We start from the raw sequence: 13,968 nt of genomic DNA on the forward strand, positions 1-13,968 counted from the left end.
GTTGTCACCCACAGGTTGAGAGGTGCTGTAAAATGGTTGTCAGACCAAGTGAGAGGTGAATGTTTAAAAGAGTTAATGACATGAAGTGACATGGCCAACCTCACTCAGCTACTAACCAGCAAGGCAGAGACCTGGCCCCAAGCCTTCTTTCTTTTCACTCAGTCAAGCTGTGTTTACGTTGATCATGGGGACAAGGTTGCTGGCCTTCGTGTTAGACCAGAGCCATGGGGAATAGTCATCACAGATGGCTGGGACCATTGAGGCTTGCTAGACTTCCTGGTCCTGGTCCTTGGTAGGTTGGGGCTCTGGTCCCCTCGTCCGGACAGGCACCTTCAAGTGTTCCGTACTCCCACTTCCCATAGGATGATCCAGCACCTGAGTCCTGTGTGTTGACTGGCATAGGAGCTCAGGATTAACACGCAGATTGAGAGGGAGATGGGGGAGAATACATACCCTCTAAAGTTGATAGTACTTAGAGACATGAGAAATTACCCAGGAAATAGTTTACAGTGCTTGGAGTTTTCTTAAACAAGCAGGGCAATAGATAGGGTCCAGAGCATGGTTCTCAACCATCCCAATGCTGCGACCCTTTGATACAGTTCCTCATGTTGTAGTGACCTCCCAACTATAAAATCATTTTTGTTACTACTTCGTAACTATAATTTTACTACTGTTATAAATCATAATCTAAACATCTGATATGCACCCAAAGGGGTCATGACCCACAGGTTGAGAACCACTGGTCTAGATGAATCAAGATAATGGCCTTGAAGCAATGTTTTTTGTTTGTTTTTTTTTAACTTTAGTTCTTTTAATATATCTTATGTACATTGGTGTTTTGCTTGTATGTCTATCTGTGTGAGGGTGTCAGAAGCCCTGGACTGTAGTTACTTATAGACAGTCGTGAGTTGCCATGTAGATGCTGGGAATTGAACCCAGGGCCTCTGGAAGAGCAATTGGTGCTCTTAACCGCTAAGCCACCCTTAGTGATCCCTGAAGGTTGAGCATCTATTGCCCTATTCTGCTTATATACAGTCTGCGTGTCAAGCATTGCTCATCGGAGCCTCTATCACATGAGTCATTCCGTGGAACTGCAAGCCACTGCTGCCTATGTGGTGTGTGAGGCCAGCTCTGATGACTGAGTGTGCGAATGGTAGGGACTAGGCGGGTCTGGCTGCCAGCTTCTTCAAAGCCAACATCTTTGATCATAGCTGGAATCCATAGAGGGAAGGAAGTTCTGTGGTTTCGGAACTAAAAGTTCCAGGAATCTTCAGTTCAAAGCCTGTTCCCTATACGGTCTCTCCTGTCCTTGGAAGGAGGGCCTTAAAGCTGGTCACTAATAGCAAAGCCTCCTGGGGCCATCTGACAAATGAGCCCAGTGGTTGTTACCCGTGTGGGGACTCAGTCCTGTTTGGGAAGAGGGCAGCTTTTCTCATTACTACCCAGATCACGATCTACCACATCCTGGCTCCTTGGTGATCTGATATGCTCTAGTCACAAAACCAAGGGCAGTAGAAGCTAGAAAAGTCTCCAAACCAGTGCCTCCATCTTGCCTAGTGACCTAGGACAGATAAATAAGTTCCAGGGTAGACACATACACACAAATTAGTAAACAAACAAACACACACACAACTAAAAAAGAAAGAAAGGGAAAATGTTCAAAACCAATCTGGGCTGCATATCAACACTGCGTGTGTGTGTGTGTGTGTGTGTGTGTGTGTGTGTGTGTGTGTGACAGAGAGAGAGTATGAAAGAAAAAACTTACCTGTTTTCAAAAACAGTGAACCAAATACATCTGTGTATGTTTTTATATACGCAAATACTTTGTAAATATATGCATGCATGTGTGTTAAATTATAGGTTTGAAGGCTTAGTGGTTGCCTCTCAAAGAGGGGATACTGTCCTTCTGTCTGTCTACTTTGAGTTTCTATGGATTTTTTATTTTTAAAAAACAGCTTCTTCCTGTTTAGTCCAGGTTGGCCTTAAACTCATGGTCCTCCTCCCACAACATCCCTACTTTTGCCAAGTGGTGGGATTACTGGTGTGCGCCAGCGTGCCCAATTTGTGCAGGGCTGAGGATCCAGCCCAGGGCATCACTGAGTCACTAGAAGCACTGCTGGTTTGCTGTCAAATAATACTTAGTTTCCTAGAGATGCAACTGTAGTTTACCCATCATCCGCTGGTGGGCAGTTGTAACACTGCTACATTTGCTACATTTGGATCTGAGCTACAACCCCAAAGGCTTGTTTGTAGGACGTGGATGGAGTCTATACTGGGAGGTTGCCCTTGAGGACTGTATTGGGATTCTAACCCTTCCTTTTCTCCCTCTCCACCTCCCTATTGGAACTTCTGAAACCATGTCTTAAAATGAACCTTTCTTCCTTCCAAGTTGTTTATCTCCGGCATTTTGTTACAGTGACAAAAGGCTGACTCACACAGTCATCCTATAAGTTTTTCTCTCACTTGACCCAATACCAAGATCATGCTGGTTGCTGGTTTCATAAAATAGGTTTAGTTTTGTGAGAAAGTGCAAAAAAATCTCTTCCCAAAGTGTTGTGACATTCAGCGTCACATATAGCCGTGTTGTCCACACCCCCAGTATTCGCTGGGTCTCTGTTCTGGGCATGGACATTCTCATAGCTGTGCACTCTGTTCTTGTTGATAACAGGGGCCTCTCCATGTCCCATCATATCTGCTTACCCTCCAGTGAGCAGCCTTCTCCAGTCTCTCTCCTATATCCTGTGAGTCTCTTTATCACTCTATCAGATCTATCTTTAGGAATGCATCCAGCCATTGTGTAGTCTTGTGGGTTTATTTTGAAACGAGCTCTTGTTATTTTGCGTAGGCTGGGCCTCAAATTCTTAGCCATAAGGGATCCATCCTCCTGCCTCAGCTTCCTGACAGTTGAAATTGCATGATATATCACCATGGCTGGCTTTCTTTCATTTACTTAGGAAGAAAAGTATATCAGCAAGGATTGTCAGCGCTGTGTGGTATATGTGTTGGATGAGAGCAAGTGACACTTTATGGCCAGCAGCCTGGGAAAGCAGAGTGGTAGACCTCCCATGAAAAACTGAAGGCCTGATTTGTTGGCTTGAGGGCCAAGCGGCTTCGGGCCCTGGAGTGGTTCTCTCTGCCGGTCAGCACTAGCCGGGTGAGGCTCCTTTTGAACCTGTACTTCAGACCTGGTACGTCAGCCACCCATCTAGCTCCTCCCAGCTTCCTTCCCTTTGCAGAAAGGCCAGGTTGTTCTTCCCCAGAGCCAGCTGTCAGCTCTTCAACTATCAAAGGTCAAGATCCTTTCTCACACCAAACAAACAAACAAACAAACAAACAAAAACAAAAACCAAATGAACCCTGCGAAATGGGTGAGGTTCTATAGTTTACTCACTCTGAGCCAATCAGCATCGGGAATGGCAGCTTACTTATTAACATGATGATCACAGAGAATCCTCTCTTTGGGCAGGTGAGGAAGTGACAAACATTTACATACTGTACCGCACCTGGCGTTGCCCTTAGCAATTAAGCAATTAACAATTAAGGAAACAGGGATGAGGCTGGGCAGGGCTCGGTGCCACACCCCTTCAGTTCCTGCACTTGGGAGGCAGAGGTCCAGGACAACCAGGGCTACACAGAGAAACCCTGTCTCAAAAAAAAAAAAAAAAAAAAAAAAGTTCAGTACAGATTCAATTGAGAATACAGGGTCACAGACTTTCATAGTCAGTTGATACAATGTATGGGGTAGGTTACCCCAACGGGCTTGTTCCCTAAAACCCAGTGAACCTTAAATTTCAAGGGTTCCTACCACATTGGCAGAAATCTAGAGATCAAACAAGGGGAAAAGCTTCCAGAATAGAATTCCTCTCCCCAGACTCAGCCATCCCCTACCTGTCAAAAGCCTTGTGCTTCCACCCTAGTAGGAAGAGGTGGAGATGGTCTCCAGCCTGCAGCAAAATTAGTCTGTTCACACCCTCCCATTTCTAGGGACCCTGAAGAGACTGCCCCTGCAACAGGCTAACAGTCTTAATATGCAGATGTCCTGTGTCTTTATTATTGAACCCCGGAGACTCCCCAAAGTCCCTGACAACACAAGCCCTTTCATATTCCAAAAGAAGCCCCCCAGGTGGGTTCTGTATGGACTGGATACCCTGAGGCTTAGTTCTAAAGGATGCTGGGATACCAGGATTCATGGTCTCCATGTGGTGCTCTCAATGGAGGAGCAGTCTCACACTCATCAAGGCACAGCGCCTGGGTTTTAACATTCTCCACAGGGGACTTTTATAGAAGCACTTTGTCCTGACTAGTTTTACTTCAGCTTGACACAAGCTAGAATCATCAGAGAGGAGGGAACCTCAGTTGAGAAATGCTTCCATAAGACTGAACTGTAGGCAAGCCTGTGGGACTGATGTGGGAAGGCTTAATCCATTGTGGGTGGTGCTGTCCTGGGCTTGTGGTCCTGGGTTCTCCAAGAAAGCAGGCTGAGCAAGCCATGAGAAGCAAGCCAGTAAGCAGCACCCCTCCACAGCTTCTGCATCAGCTCCTGCCTCCAGGTGCCTGCCCTACCTGAGTCCCTGTCCTTTGATGATGGATTGTGTGTGATACAGAAGTGTAAGCTGAAATAAACTCCTTTCCTCCCCAAGTTGCTTTTGGTCATGTTTTGTTACAGCATTAGGAACCCTAAGATACATATAGTTAAGCTGGAGAGAGCCGCAGCTGTTTGAATCTGTACAGTGGCGTTTGCATGGTCCCAGTGAGGAACCAAGGGTGATGTTTGTGCTATAGTATTCCTAAGAGAGTCAGTGCCAGAAGCTAGAAGTTCTCTAGAGGTAGGGTTATCAGAATTAGAGCCAGATGTCTGTCCTGTGCAGGTGGACTCCCCATGAGGTTCCATGTTTGAATTCAAGAAGGAGGCATGTGGGACAGGATACGCTGGCTGTCCGAATCACATTAGCCTGGGAAGTATCTCTCACCCATGTACCTTTCTTCTCTGTTGAAGGATAAAGTAGAAGAAAGGTTTTGGTCAGGTAGAAGGTAGCAAGTGGGTCTATTGGGTAGTAGCTCAGTACATTGTCCCATTCGTCACGCATGGAATTCGAGAACTGGGAAGGTCCCTAGATGTTCTCCTTCAGTCCCCTTGGGAGCTGACAAGAACCCAAAGGTCTGAATGCTCAGCTGGTGATTCTTGCCCTGAGAGTTGTAGGTGGTTTGCTGCAGGGTATTGCACATGTGGGTTAATTACTTCTGGATCCCAGTGAGTACAATATCTGACAGAGGATTTAAGAGAGGGGATGTGTAGGCTTTCACAGTGGAGAAGGCATGGCAATATTGGCATCGGATGCTGAGAGTCTTCACATCCCTATGGCTAGGTAGTGGAAAAAGCAGGAAAGGGCGAGCCTTCATGGAGCAAACCTTCTAAGGGTCACTCCTATTGGCTTACAACCTTCAGCCTCCCGAGTCTGCAGCCTTCTAGAATGTCACCCTGTCTTGAGAACAGGTGTTCAAATTATGAAGGGGACAATTCTGATTCATATCAGCTACTTGGAAGAAGAACATCAATCCCAAATTGATGGTTGTGGAACAGCTGAGAGAGCTAAGAGGGTCCCAGTGAGGCACCACAGCCAGAGACTGAGGAGGGATGGAAAATTGGGCAGTCACACCTACAAGAGAGATTTTACAAGAGTCCGTATCCAGTCCGCTCCATCACCCAGAAAACCAAGTTCCCATGCAGTGGAGGAGGAAGCTCCATTTGAGGGAGGAGAGAAGTGACCATCCTGGCCTGTGATCTCTGGGCTAGCCTCTGTATGCTTTGGGTCCTGACAGGCCTCAAAGGGAAGGAGAAGAGGGAACAGACTCCCAACAATTCCAGGTGGATATTAGTGTGAAAATGAATGAGAGAGTGAGACTGGAAGCAGAGTCTAGTGGGAGGAAGGACCCAAGGTCACTGCAGGATGAGCCAGAAGCGGAGTGGCCTTGGCTCTTTCCAGGGGCTAGAAGCTACTTTAGCCAGGAAACTCCACCACAGCTCTACCAGGAGGGAGGACTATCCTCAGTGTCCTGGCTGTCTGAGTTGAATGAGCCCTGTGTGTGTTATTTTTATTTTGGAAGGTCCACCAAAGCTGTGTGGGATGGAAAGGGGTAGCTTCGTGTGTGGTTACAAGTGCCTGTCTGAATTGGACCTTTTCTTAAAATTGCTTTTACTAGACAGTCACGGAACATGTCGTGTCTGTGCATGGAAAGTGAGCTTCACTCCACCCTGTTTTCCTTCCAGAGGCAACTGGTGTTACCCAGTAACTTGTGCACAATGCCAAGGGTGGTCTGCGCATGTGTATAACACCTCTTAATTTGTGTGTTTCTGCCTTCTTTCTTTAAAAACAGGAGAGATTTGTTTTTATTTGTGTGTGAGTGTGCATGCATGTGTCCACAGAGACCGAAAGGTGTCAGGATCCCTCTGGAGCCGGAGTTACCGGGAGTTGTGAATGGATATACACGTTAGGAACTACACATTCTTAGGAGTTCTGGAAGACAGCTGTGTAAAGGGTCTGTACGCTACCAGATCTCCCTCTCTCCAATTCCTATTGTATTGCTCACTGTCCTCTCTGGACTTGGGGGACAAAAAGTAGGGTGAAAGTCAGGTCCCCTTTGTGGGTCCAGTGATACCTTAAGGAAATTCTGCAGCTTCCTAAGGACAGCATTCTCAGTTCTTCAGGGTTAACACGATGGGCTACTAGAATATTTAAATGGATACTGTCTAGACAGTAGTTATTAAAATGGGGACCCCCACACCCAATACCGTCACCTGGGAACTTGTTCAGAATAGCAACCAAACAAAGGTGGAGCCCTTGATGTTTTAACAGTCCCCTGGTATAAGTAATGCCCACGTATGAAACAGAGTGGCTGTTCTAGAACCTGTGGGCATGACTGTTGAGACCATGCATTTCTCGTCATGGCCTGAACCTTTGTGCTTATTGCAGTGGCGGCAGCAGCCTCAGCTGTTATGTGGCGCGAGCAGGTGGGTTGCAGGGCAGTGACTGGTCTTTGTTCTTCTGGGGCATTTTAATTGACATAGGACATTGTTGAAGAGTTGTGTACAGAGTACGGTGAGAGCAGGTGTCCTATCTGCCTCCCTAGGCTATTTCTCTCCCTTACAGCCCCATTTCCAGGTAACTCTTCCTTTCTTCAGGCTTTGGTACCTGCCCTGATTCAGGGCTCTATAGCAGCCAGGCCCTTCTGACGGCATCTCTTGTTTCTAAGAATGATGACTCCCACAATAATCATGTTATTTTATGTCAGGGGAGTGCCCAGGAGAGACACAGACCTGCCGTTTAAGACTGTGACAGCTAGTCTATGCTTGCAGCTTGGGTCTGACCTGAGGGGACGTGGGATAGCATTCTGGCAAGCTTGAGGGTTGTGGGTGGGATGCAGGGAAACAGGGTCCTAACATGGTCCTTGGCAGGATAAAGCCCAAGTAGACTCTGAGTCTTGGGTGATGCTCTACCTAGAATATGATGTCAGAGAGCAGACCAGACCCCAGCCACTTTGCACTCTTGTCGGTGGAGACAGAAACCAGGCCTGGGGAAGCAGATATCAAGGAATCGGGCAGCTAGCTGGCTTGTGGTATTGCACCCTCCTGTAGCCTTGGGGTGGGCCTGACCTACCTGGAGGCCCAGCAGGGAGGTGTGGACTGGGGAGGGGGGGGACTAATCCCTTCTGTAGGGGCCTAGCCTTGGACTCTGATCCCAAGAAGCAGACGTCAGTGGACCTGGTCGGAAGCTCCCTCAACATAATCTGAATGCACTCTCTCTTCTTTTCCAGCTTTACCCATGAGCTACCCAGGCTACCCACCACCTGCTGGTGGCTACCCTCCAGGTGCACCAGGTAAGGGGACCCAGGGAGACCCTTTGTGTAAAAGGACTGGGGGCTGGAGAGGCCTAGATTTGGCTGACTCTGGGAGGGCCTTTAGTAACCTACAAGTGGGCAAAGGCCTGCTATACTCTAAGACTCTTTCTCATTGGCAAAAAAGCTTCAAGATTCTTTCCCTCCCCTGGCTATTCCCAGGGGGAGAGACAGGGAGTGACAACCTACAGGAAGTGTCTTCCAAAGTATTGCTACTAGCGCACTGTTTCAAGGAATAAGATTTTGACTTTTGCAGCATCAGGGTCTCCCACTGAGGCCAATACCAAGGGTTGCTATTCTTTTCTGTAACCTCTTCCCTATGGCTTCCAGGATCCCCTGGTCATAGGGTGAGACCACCCATCTGAGGCAGTGGCTCAGCTAATCTTCCTTCTGAAGACTCCCCTGCCCTGCCCTGCCCTGCCCTGCCCTGCCCTGCCCTGAAATGTTTCCTGAAAACATTTGGCTTCCACAGTAGTGAGGGAACCGTGAAGGCTTCTGGGTAAGGAGACAAGGGCTGCTGCAAGGATAGTTACTGTTGAGAGAACTCAGCAGAAATGACCAAACGGAGCAGGGAAGTTAAGTACCTCAGCCATTGTCACAGGGTACATCGAGCCAAGCTGGACCTTTCTCCGATCTGGCCGCAGTGACATCAGTCCCCTCTCCAGCAGAAACTCTGTGTCTGTGACACCATGTCACAGACTCCTCCTCAGCCCTTACCTTCACAGCTTGAGGTCACACTTCTGCAGACATGAGTGAAAGTAGTTTAGAGAGAGCCTTGCCCCAGGACACGCAGCCAGCCATGTGGTTGCTCCTTGGTACTGTCCTTTATGGTGTCCCCGTCCTCTGATATGGCTCCATTTCCCTCCATCTGAGAATCCTTAGCACATGGAGTGCATAGCTCATGTGCTCAGCTCAGCACAGAGCCTAAGGATGGATCTGTTCTCTCAGCCCTTGATGCTGGGTTTGTGAGGACAAAGCATGGCTGAATCCCCACCAGGGAGGAAGCTGCCTCCTTCCCCGGAATAAGGGAAAGCCTCTGCTGCTTCCCCTGACCCTCTTCTTCAAGTCTTTCTGGGTCTTTATAACATTGGTTTGATGCTCTGCTTGGTTTTCGAGGCAGCCCCTCTGCAGCCCTCTTTTCTGCCCTTCTGCCCTGTCACTGGGGCGGGAATGCAGAGCTGAGGATGGCTTGGTGTTGCTTTCAGGTGGTGCTCCCTGGGGAGGTGCTAGCTACCCTCCTCCCAGCATGCCCCCTATCGGGCTGGATAACGTGGCCAACTATGCAGGGCAGTTCAACCAGGACTACCTCTCGGGCATGGTAAGTCAGCCCTGGTACCCCTGGGCTGGTAGCTGCAAAGCTCTAGGGATCAAGGCTGCTTATCCCAAGCCCCCAGCGAGACCTCACACCTGTTTCTGTGGCATAGAATCCTGAGCAGCAACTTAGAATATGAGGGTCGTCACTTAACACCCACCCTGCTCTGGGCCCTCCTGTCCCCATCTATATTAGGGGTAGAGATTCTTGTCAATGATGGTCTCTTAGGTCCTTGTAGCCCGAGGGGATTGGGTTAGGCTGGTACCTGCAGGGAATTTATTGAGAATTTATTGAGAATTTCTCATGAGCTGAGCGCGAAACCTGCAAGGAGGTGAGTGTATGGGTGGAGGGCTGTTGGGGTGAACAAAGCTGTTCTGGTTGGTACTTGGTGGCCTGTAGCAGGTAGGTTAGGGTGTACTTGGTTTTATTTGTTGTTTCGCTTTTTAAAAGGATGTTATCTTGTAATCTGAAAGCAAATATGTGTTTAGGGGAACACTGCAATCAACTAGTAGAGGCCCAAACTTATGCCAGTGTTCCGTTCTAGGTGCCTGAAATATGTGAATGCAGTAAGCAAAACCTCTGGGCTGGAGAGATAGCCCAGGGGCTAAAGTGCTTGTAAAGCCAGCATTAGGCCCAGAGTGCAGTTCCCAGGACCCATGCATACAGTGCCGGATGTGCTCCTTGTAATCTAGTGCTAGGGAGGCAGAGACTGGCAGATCCATTGGACTTGCTGACTAGCCAATCTAGCCTACATGGGATCCCAGGGCCAGTGACACATGCTGTGCCCACAGAGGTGGACTTCTGCCTCCATGTGTATCTGCGCGCGCGCGCGCACACGCACACACACACACACACACACACATCTCAGTCCAGGCACACTTAGCATCTGCAGCAAGGAGACAGGAAATAGTGGAAGCTACCAGATGGCAATGTGGAACAGGGGCAGGCACTTCTGGGCACTGAGGCAAACTAGCGTTTGGTAGATGAGTTCATGAGGACTGAAGAATTCCAGCTCAGACTGGGCAGCATAGAGAGACAGGTGAAAACAGAAGAATCAAAGGAAGGGCAGGGGTGGATGAGAGAGGGAGAGGAGAGCAAGAAGATTGGAAAGTAGATACATGGCCCTGGTGGCATAGGCCTCTGACCATGGCTTCTTGGAAATCCGAGCAAGAGGATGCCAGGTTCATGACCTATTTGGGCTATGATGTGGGTTCAGGGTCTGCCTGGGCAACTTAGACATTGTCTCAAAATAAGGAGTAGAAAAGGAAAGGAAAGAAGGAAGCAGAAAGAGAGCGGGATGTTCTGGTCAGTAGTAGAATGCTTGCCTAGAGTGTAAGGCCATACACTCAAGCCCCAGCACAGGGCGGAGGGGATGGACTGGATCGCAGTAACACAGGAAGGTTCAGAGGTGCTGGTGGGGCGATGTAGACTGAGAACCTTAAGGTGGGGATTAGAAAGGGACCCTGAGCCAGGCGGTAGTGGTGCACACCTTTTAATTCTAGCACTTGGGAGTTCAAGGGCAGCCTGGTCTACAGAGCAAGTTTCAGAACAGCCAGGGCTACACAGAGAAACCCTGTCTCATCACAGAAAGTCATGGAGGAGGAGGGGGAGGGCTTAAACAAAGATCTGACACAGTAGAGAAATGTGCTGTGCAAATTTCTAGGGACAGCCAGTCCTTAAAGTGCCTGTGGGCCTGATGACCTTGGGGACAGTAAGGAGGCCTTGGTGGTTGAAGTGGGGAAGTGAGGGAAGATACAGATATTAGGACCCATTTCTCATTGGGCGTAAGAAGCTGAGGTGAGGATTCAGGTTTTTGTTCTGGGCATGTGCAAACCCCGCCGGGGCCTCACCTACTTCAACTGACTTGTCAGCGGACTTGTGCGACAAGCCACCTCATATCTGCAGAAGGAACCCCTGCACTTTCTGGGTCTTTGAGTGGTTAGCTCTACCTGGTTAGCAGGTCTTGGTTGGAGGAAGTAGCCTCCTCTTTCAGGTTTCCATGCTTCTTGCAGAAGGGATAAATAGAGGTTCACATACAGAGCCCGTGTCAGAGCCCAGCTGCCCTGCTCACCCTGAGCAAGTGTTCCCTCATCCATGGTCAGATTCTCCTGCTTGTCCTGTAGTGGGGTGGAGGCAGTGCTGAGCCTAGCATTGGGGTGCTGACCTAGCATTGGGGTGCTGAGCCTAGCATGGGGTACCTGCATACTTAGTACTGAGGGTAGGGGAGTGGTTCTGCAGGAGGCTCCTTACCTAAAGCCATTGCAGAACTCCACAAGGGGAGGGTAGACAGACAGGGTGCTGGTCTTTCTGGGCCTATGTGTCTCAGGCCACGCTTTGTGTACTTGGCAGGCAGCCAACATGTCTGGAACATTCGGAGGAGCCAACGTGCCAAACATGTATCCTGGGGCTCCTGGAGGTGGCTATCCTCCAGTCCCTCCTGGTGGCTTTGGGCAGCCCCCTCCTGCCCAGCAGCCTGTCCCTCCTTATGGAATGTATCCACCGCCAGGAGGAAACCCACCTCCTGGGATGCCCTCATACCCAGCATACCCAGGGGCCCCGGTGCCAGGCCAGCCTATGCCACCCCCTGGGCAGCAGCCCCCAGGAGCCTATCCTGGACAGCCTCCAATGACCTATCCTGGGCAGTCACCAATGCCACCCCCTGGGCAGCAGCCAGTGCCAAGTTACCCAGGATACTCAGGATCCAGTACCATCACCCCGGCTGTGCCTCCAGCTCAGGTGAGTGCTAGTCCAAACTGCATTCAAAGACAGGCCTCTGACCCGACCAACAAGGCCTTAGGGGATTGAGGGAACAGGGAGGACTCAGGCCTCCAGCTACAACATACTGTTGTAGCAAAAAGGCTCTGATTTCTCTTGTGTGCCCCAACCTAGGTCATACTCCAAAAGGTCTGGTAGCACTGTCCTGGCCTGGTATCTGCTTTTCACATGGCCGCATGCCCAGTAGGCCCCTTATGTGCCTTCCTAGACAAACGTAAAGGATTCTCAGAATCCTCTCTGGATAGGGAAAGTGGCAGCTCCTCCAGGGTTTATTTTTGGCTCATTCTGGAGTTTGGTTCATGTTTGCAATGCCTAGCATTCATTGTCATGGTTACACAGCCGAACCTGCCAAGCACTAGGCTAGGTATTCGCTGGCTGGCTACGTTTAGACTATAGCAGAAGGTCCATCACCTCCTTGGTTTCATCCCCCTGCCCTGCTACCCGCTCTTCCCCGCCCTGAGTGGCTGCCCATCTCCTCTCTGAGTATGCTCCTTAATGCCCTGATAACCAACGCTAGAAAGGTCACCCACTAGGCTACAGTAAGCCTGCTTGTAAACACCTAAGGGGAACGCACCTTAGAAGGGAGGAAGGTTGATTAGGGCTCATGGTTTCTATGGATGGTTCTTGGTCTCATGACTGGGCCTGTGGTAGGGCAGGACTTTGTGACAGGGAGCCTTGGTGGACCAAAGCTGTCTACTGTATAGCAGACAGGAAACAAATAACGGGGGGTGGCATGGACCCCGATATCCCCCTCAAGGACCTGCTCTGCCTCTAGTGACCTAATATCTCTTCAGAGGCTACTTCCTAAACACCACCATTAGCACATGAGCGTGAGGCTGTGCGTGTCCAGCTCCTTTAGAGCTGTAGGTATTTGGGGGATAGGAGGAGGTGGGAGAGTCCTACCCCTTAGGGCGGCATGGGTGGGTCATCTTACCTGTCTGTGGCTTTTTGTCTGAGTAGTTTGGAAACAGAGGCACCATCACCGATGCTTCTGGATTTGACCCCTTGCGAGATGCTGAGGTCCTGCGGAAGGCTATGAAGGGCTTCGGTAAGAGAGCAGACTGACTCCAATCCCACCCTTGCCCCTACTTCCCTGTGCAGCTCACTGTGTAGAAGGGGCAGCAAGCCTGGCCCTGGGGAGATGGAGGAGGAGCTGTGTTAGATGCCCGGGGAGAATGAATGGGAGGCCCTAGGCGGGGAGAGTCCAAAGCCACAGAGCATCCTTGTAACCCACGGTGCACCTACGCCTTCCTCTTCCCTAGGAACGGATGAACAGGCCATTATCGACTGCCTAGGGAGCCGGTCCAACAAGCAGCGGCAGCAGATCCTGCTGTCCTTCAAGACGGCCTATGGCAAGGTGAGGTGCAGAGAGGGAAGGTAGGGAGACCATTCCCTGCTTTTCTATAAACTGGGACCTCATAAGGCTGGATCTCCAGGATGGACAGGAGCTCAGTTAGACTTGGTTCGCATTCTATCGATCCTGGGAGTTTTAGTTGATGTAGTGCTTTCGTGGGAAAGGCTTAAGGGGACTCTGCTTTGAGCCTCCGGGTTTGAATCTTAGGTAAAGTGTCCATAAATATGGGATATGTTAGTGCTCTGGCTCTGCTCCTCCCCATGGCTCCTCCCACGGCTCCTCCCCATGGCTCCTCCCCATGGCTTCTCCCATGGCTCCTCCCCATGGCTCCTCTTGATGCCACCAGCTCTATCTGCAGCACTCTTCGCCTCTGGACTTTCAAACCGAGTTTGTTTGTTTAACTATCCAATCAGGATCTGATCAAAGACCTAAAGTCAGAGCTGTCAGGAAACTTCGAGAAGACTATCCTGGCCCTGATGAAGACCCCGGTCCTGTTTGATGTCTATGAGATAAAGGAAGCTATCAAGGTGTGTCATTGTGCTTGTGTGAGAGCCTGCCTTCACATAGATGCATAGCCACAGCCCAGGCGGGAGAGGGCTGGGGCACGTGTTACCTACTCACCAGTTGTTACCTA

At 49.9% G+C, this 13,968-nt stretch overlaps 1 protein-coding gene across 7 annotated transcripts in view; it reads left to right on the forward strand.

The window, feature by feature from the left end:
• Window positions 1–13,968, forward strand: part of Anxa11 (annexin A11) — a 44,914-nt gene that overhangs the window by 20,284 nt on the left and 10,662 nt on the right. For all 7 annotated transcript variants that reach the window (XM_087587592.1, NM_001011918.1, XM_087587589.1 and 4 more), the window contains 6 exons: window positions 7,813–7,875; window positions 9,099–9,211; window positions 11,555–11,941; window positions 12,941–13,028; window positions 13,243–13,337; window positions 13,748–13,861. In XM_087587592.1, coding sequence (XP_087443718.1) covers window positions 7,821–7,875; window positions 9,099–9,211; window positions 11,555–11,941; window positions 12,941–13,028; window positions 13,243–13,337; window positions 13,748–13,861 — 852 coding nt within the window. In that variant the 5' untranslated portion in view covers window positions 7,813–7,820. The remainder of the gene's footprint in view (window positions 1–7,812; window positions 7,876–9,098; window positions 9,212–11,554; window positions 11,942–12,940; window positions 13,029–13,242; window positions 13,338–13,747; window positions 13,862–13,968) is intronic.

This window comes from Rattus norvegicus, chromosome 16 (genome assembly GCF_021556685.1).
Source record: "Rattus norvegicus strain SHRSP/BbbUtx chromosome 16, alternate assembly SHRSP_T2T, whole genome shotgun sequence".
Taxonomy (NCBI): domain Eukaryota; kingdom Metazoa; phylum Chordata; class Mammalia; order Rodentia; family Muridae; genus Rattus; species Rattus norvegicus.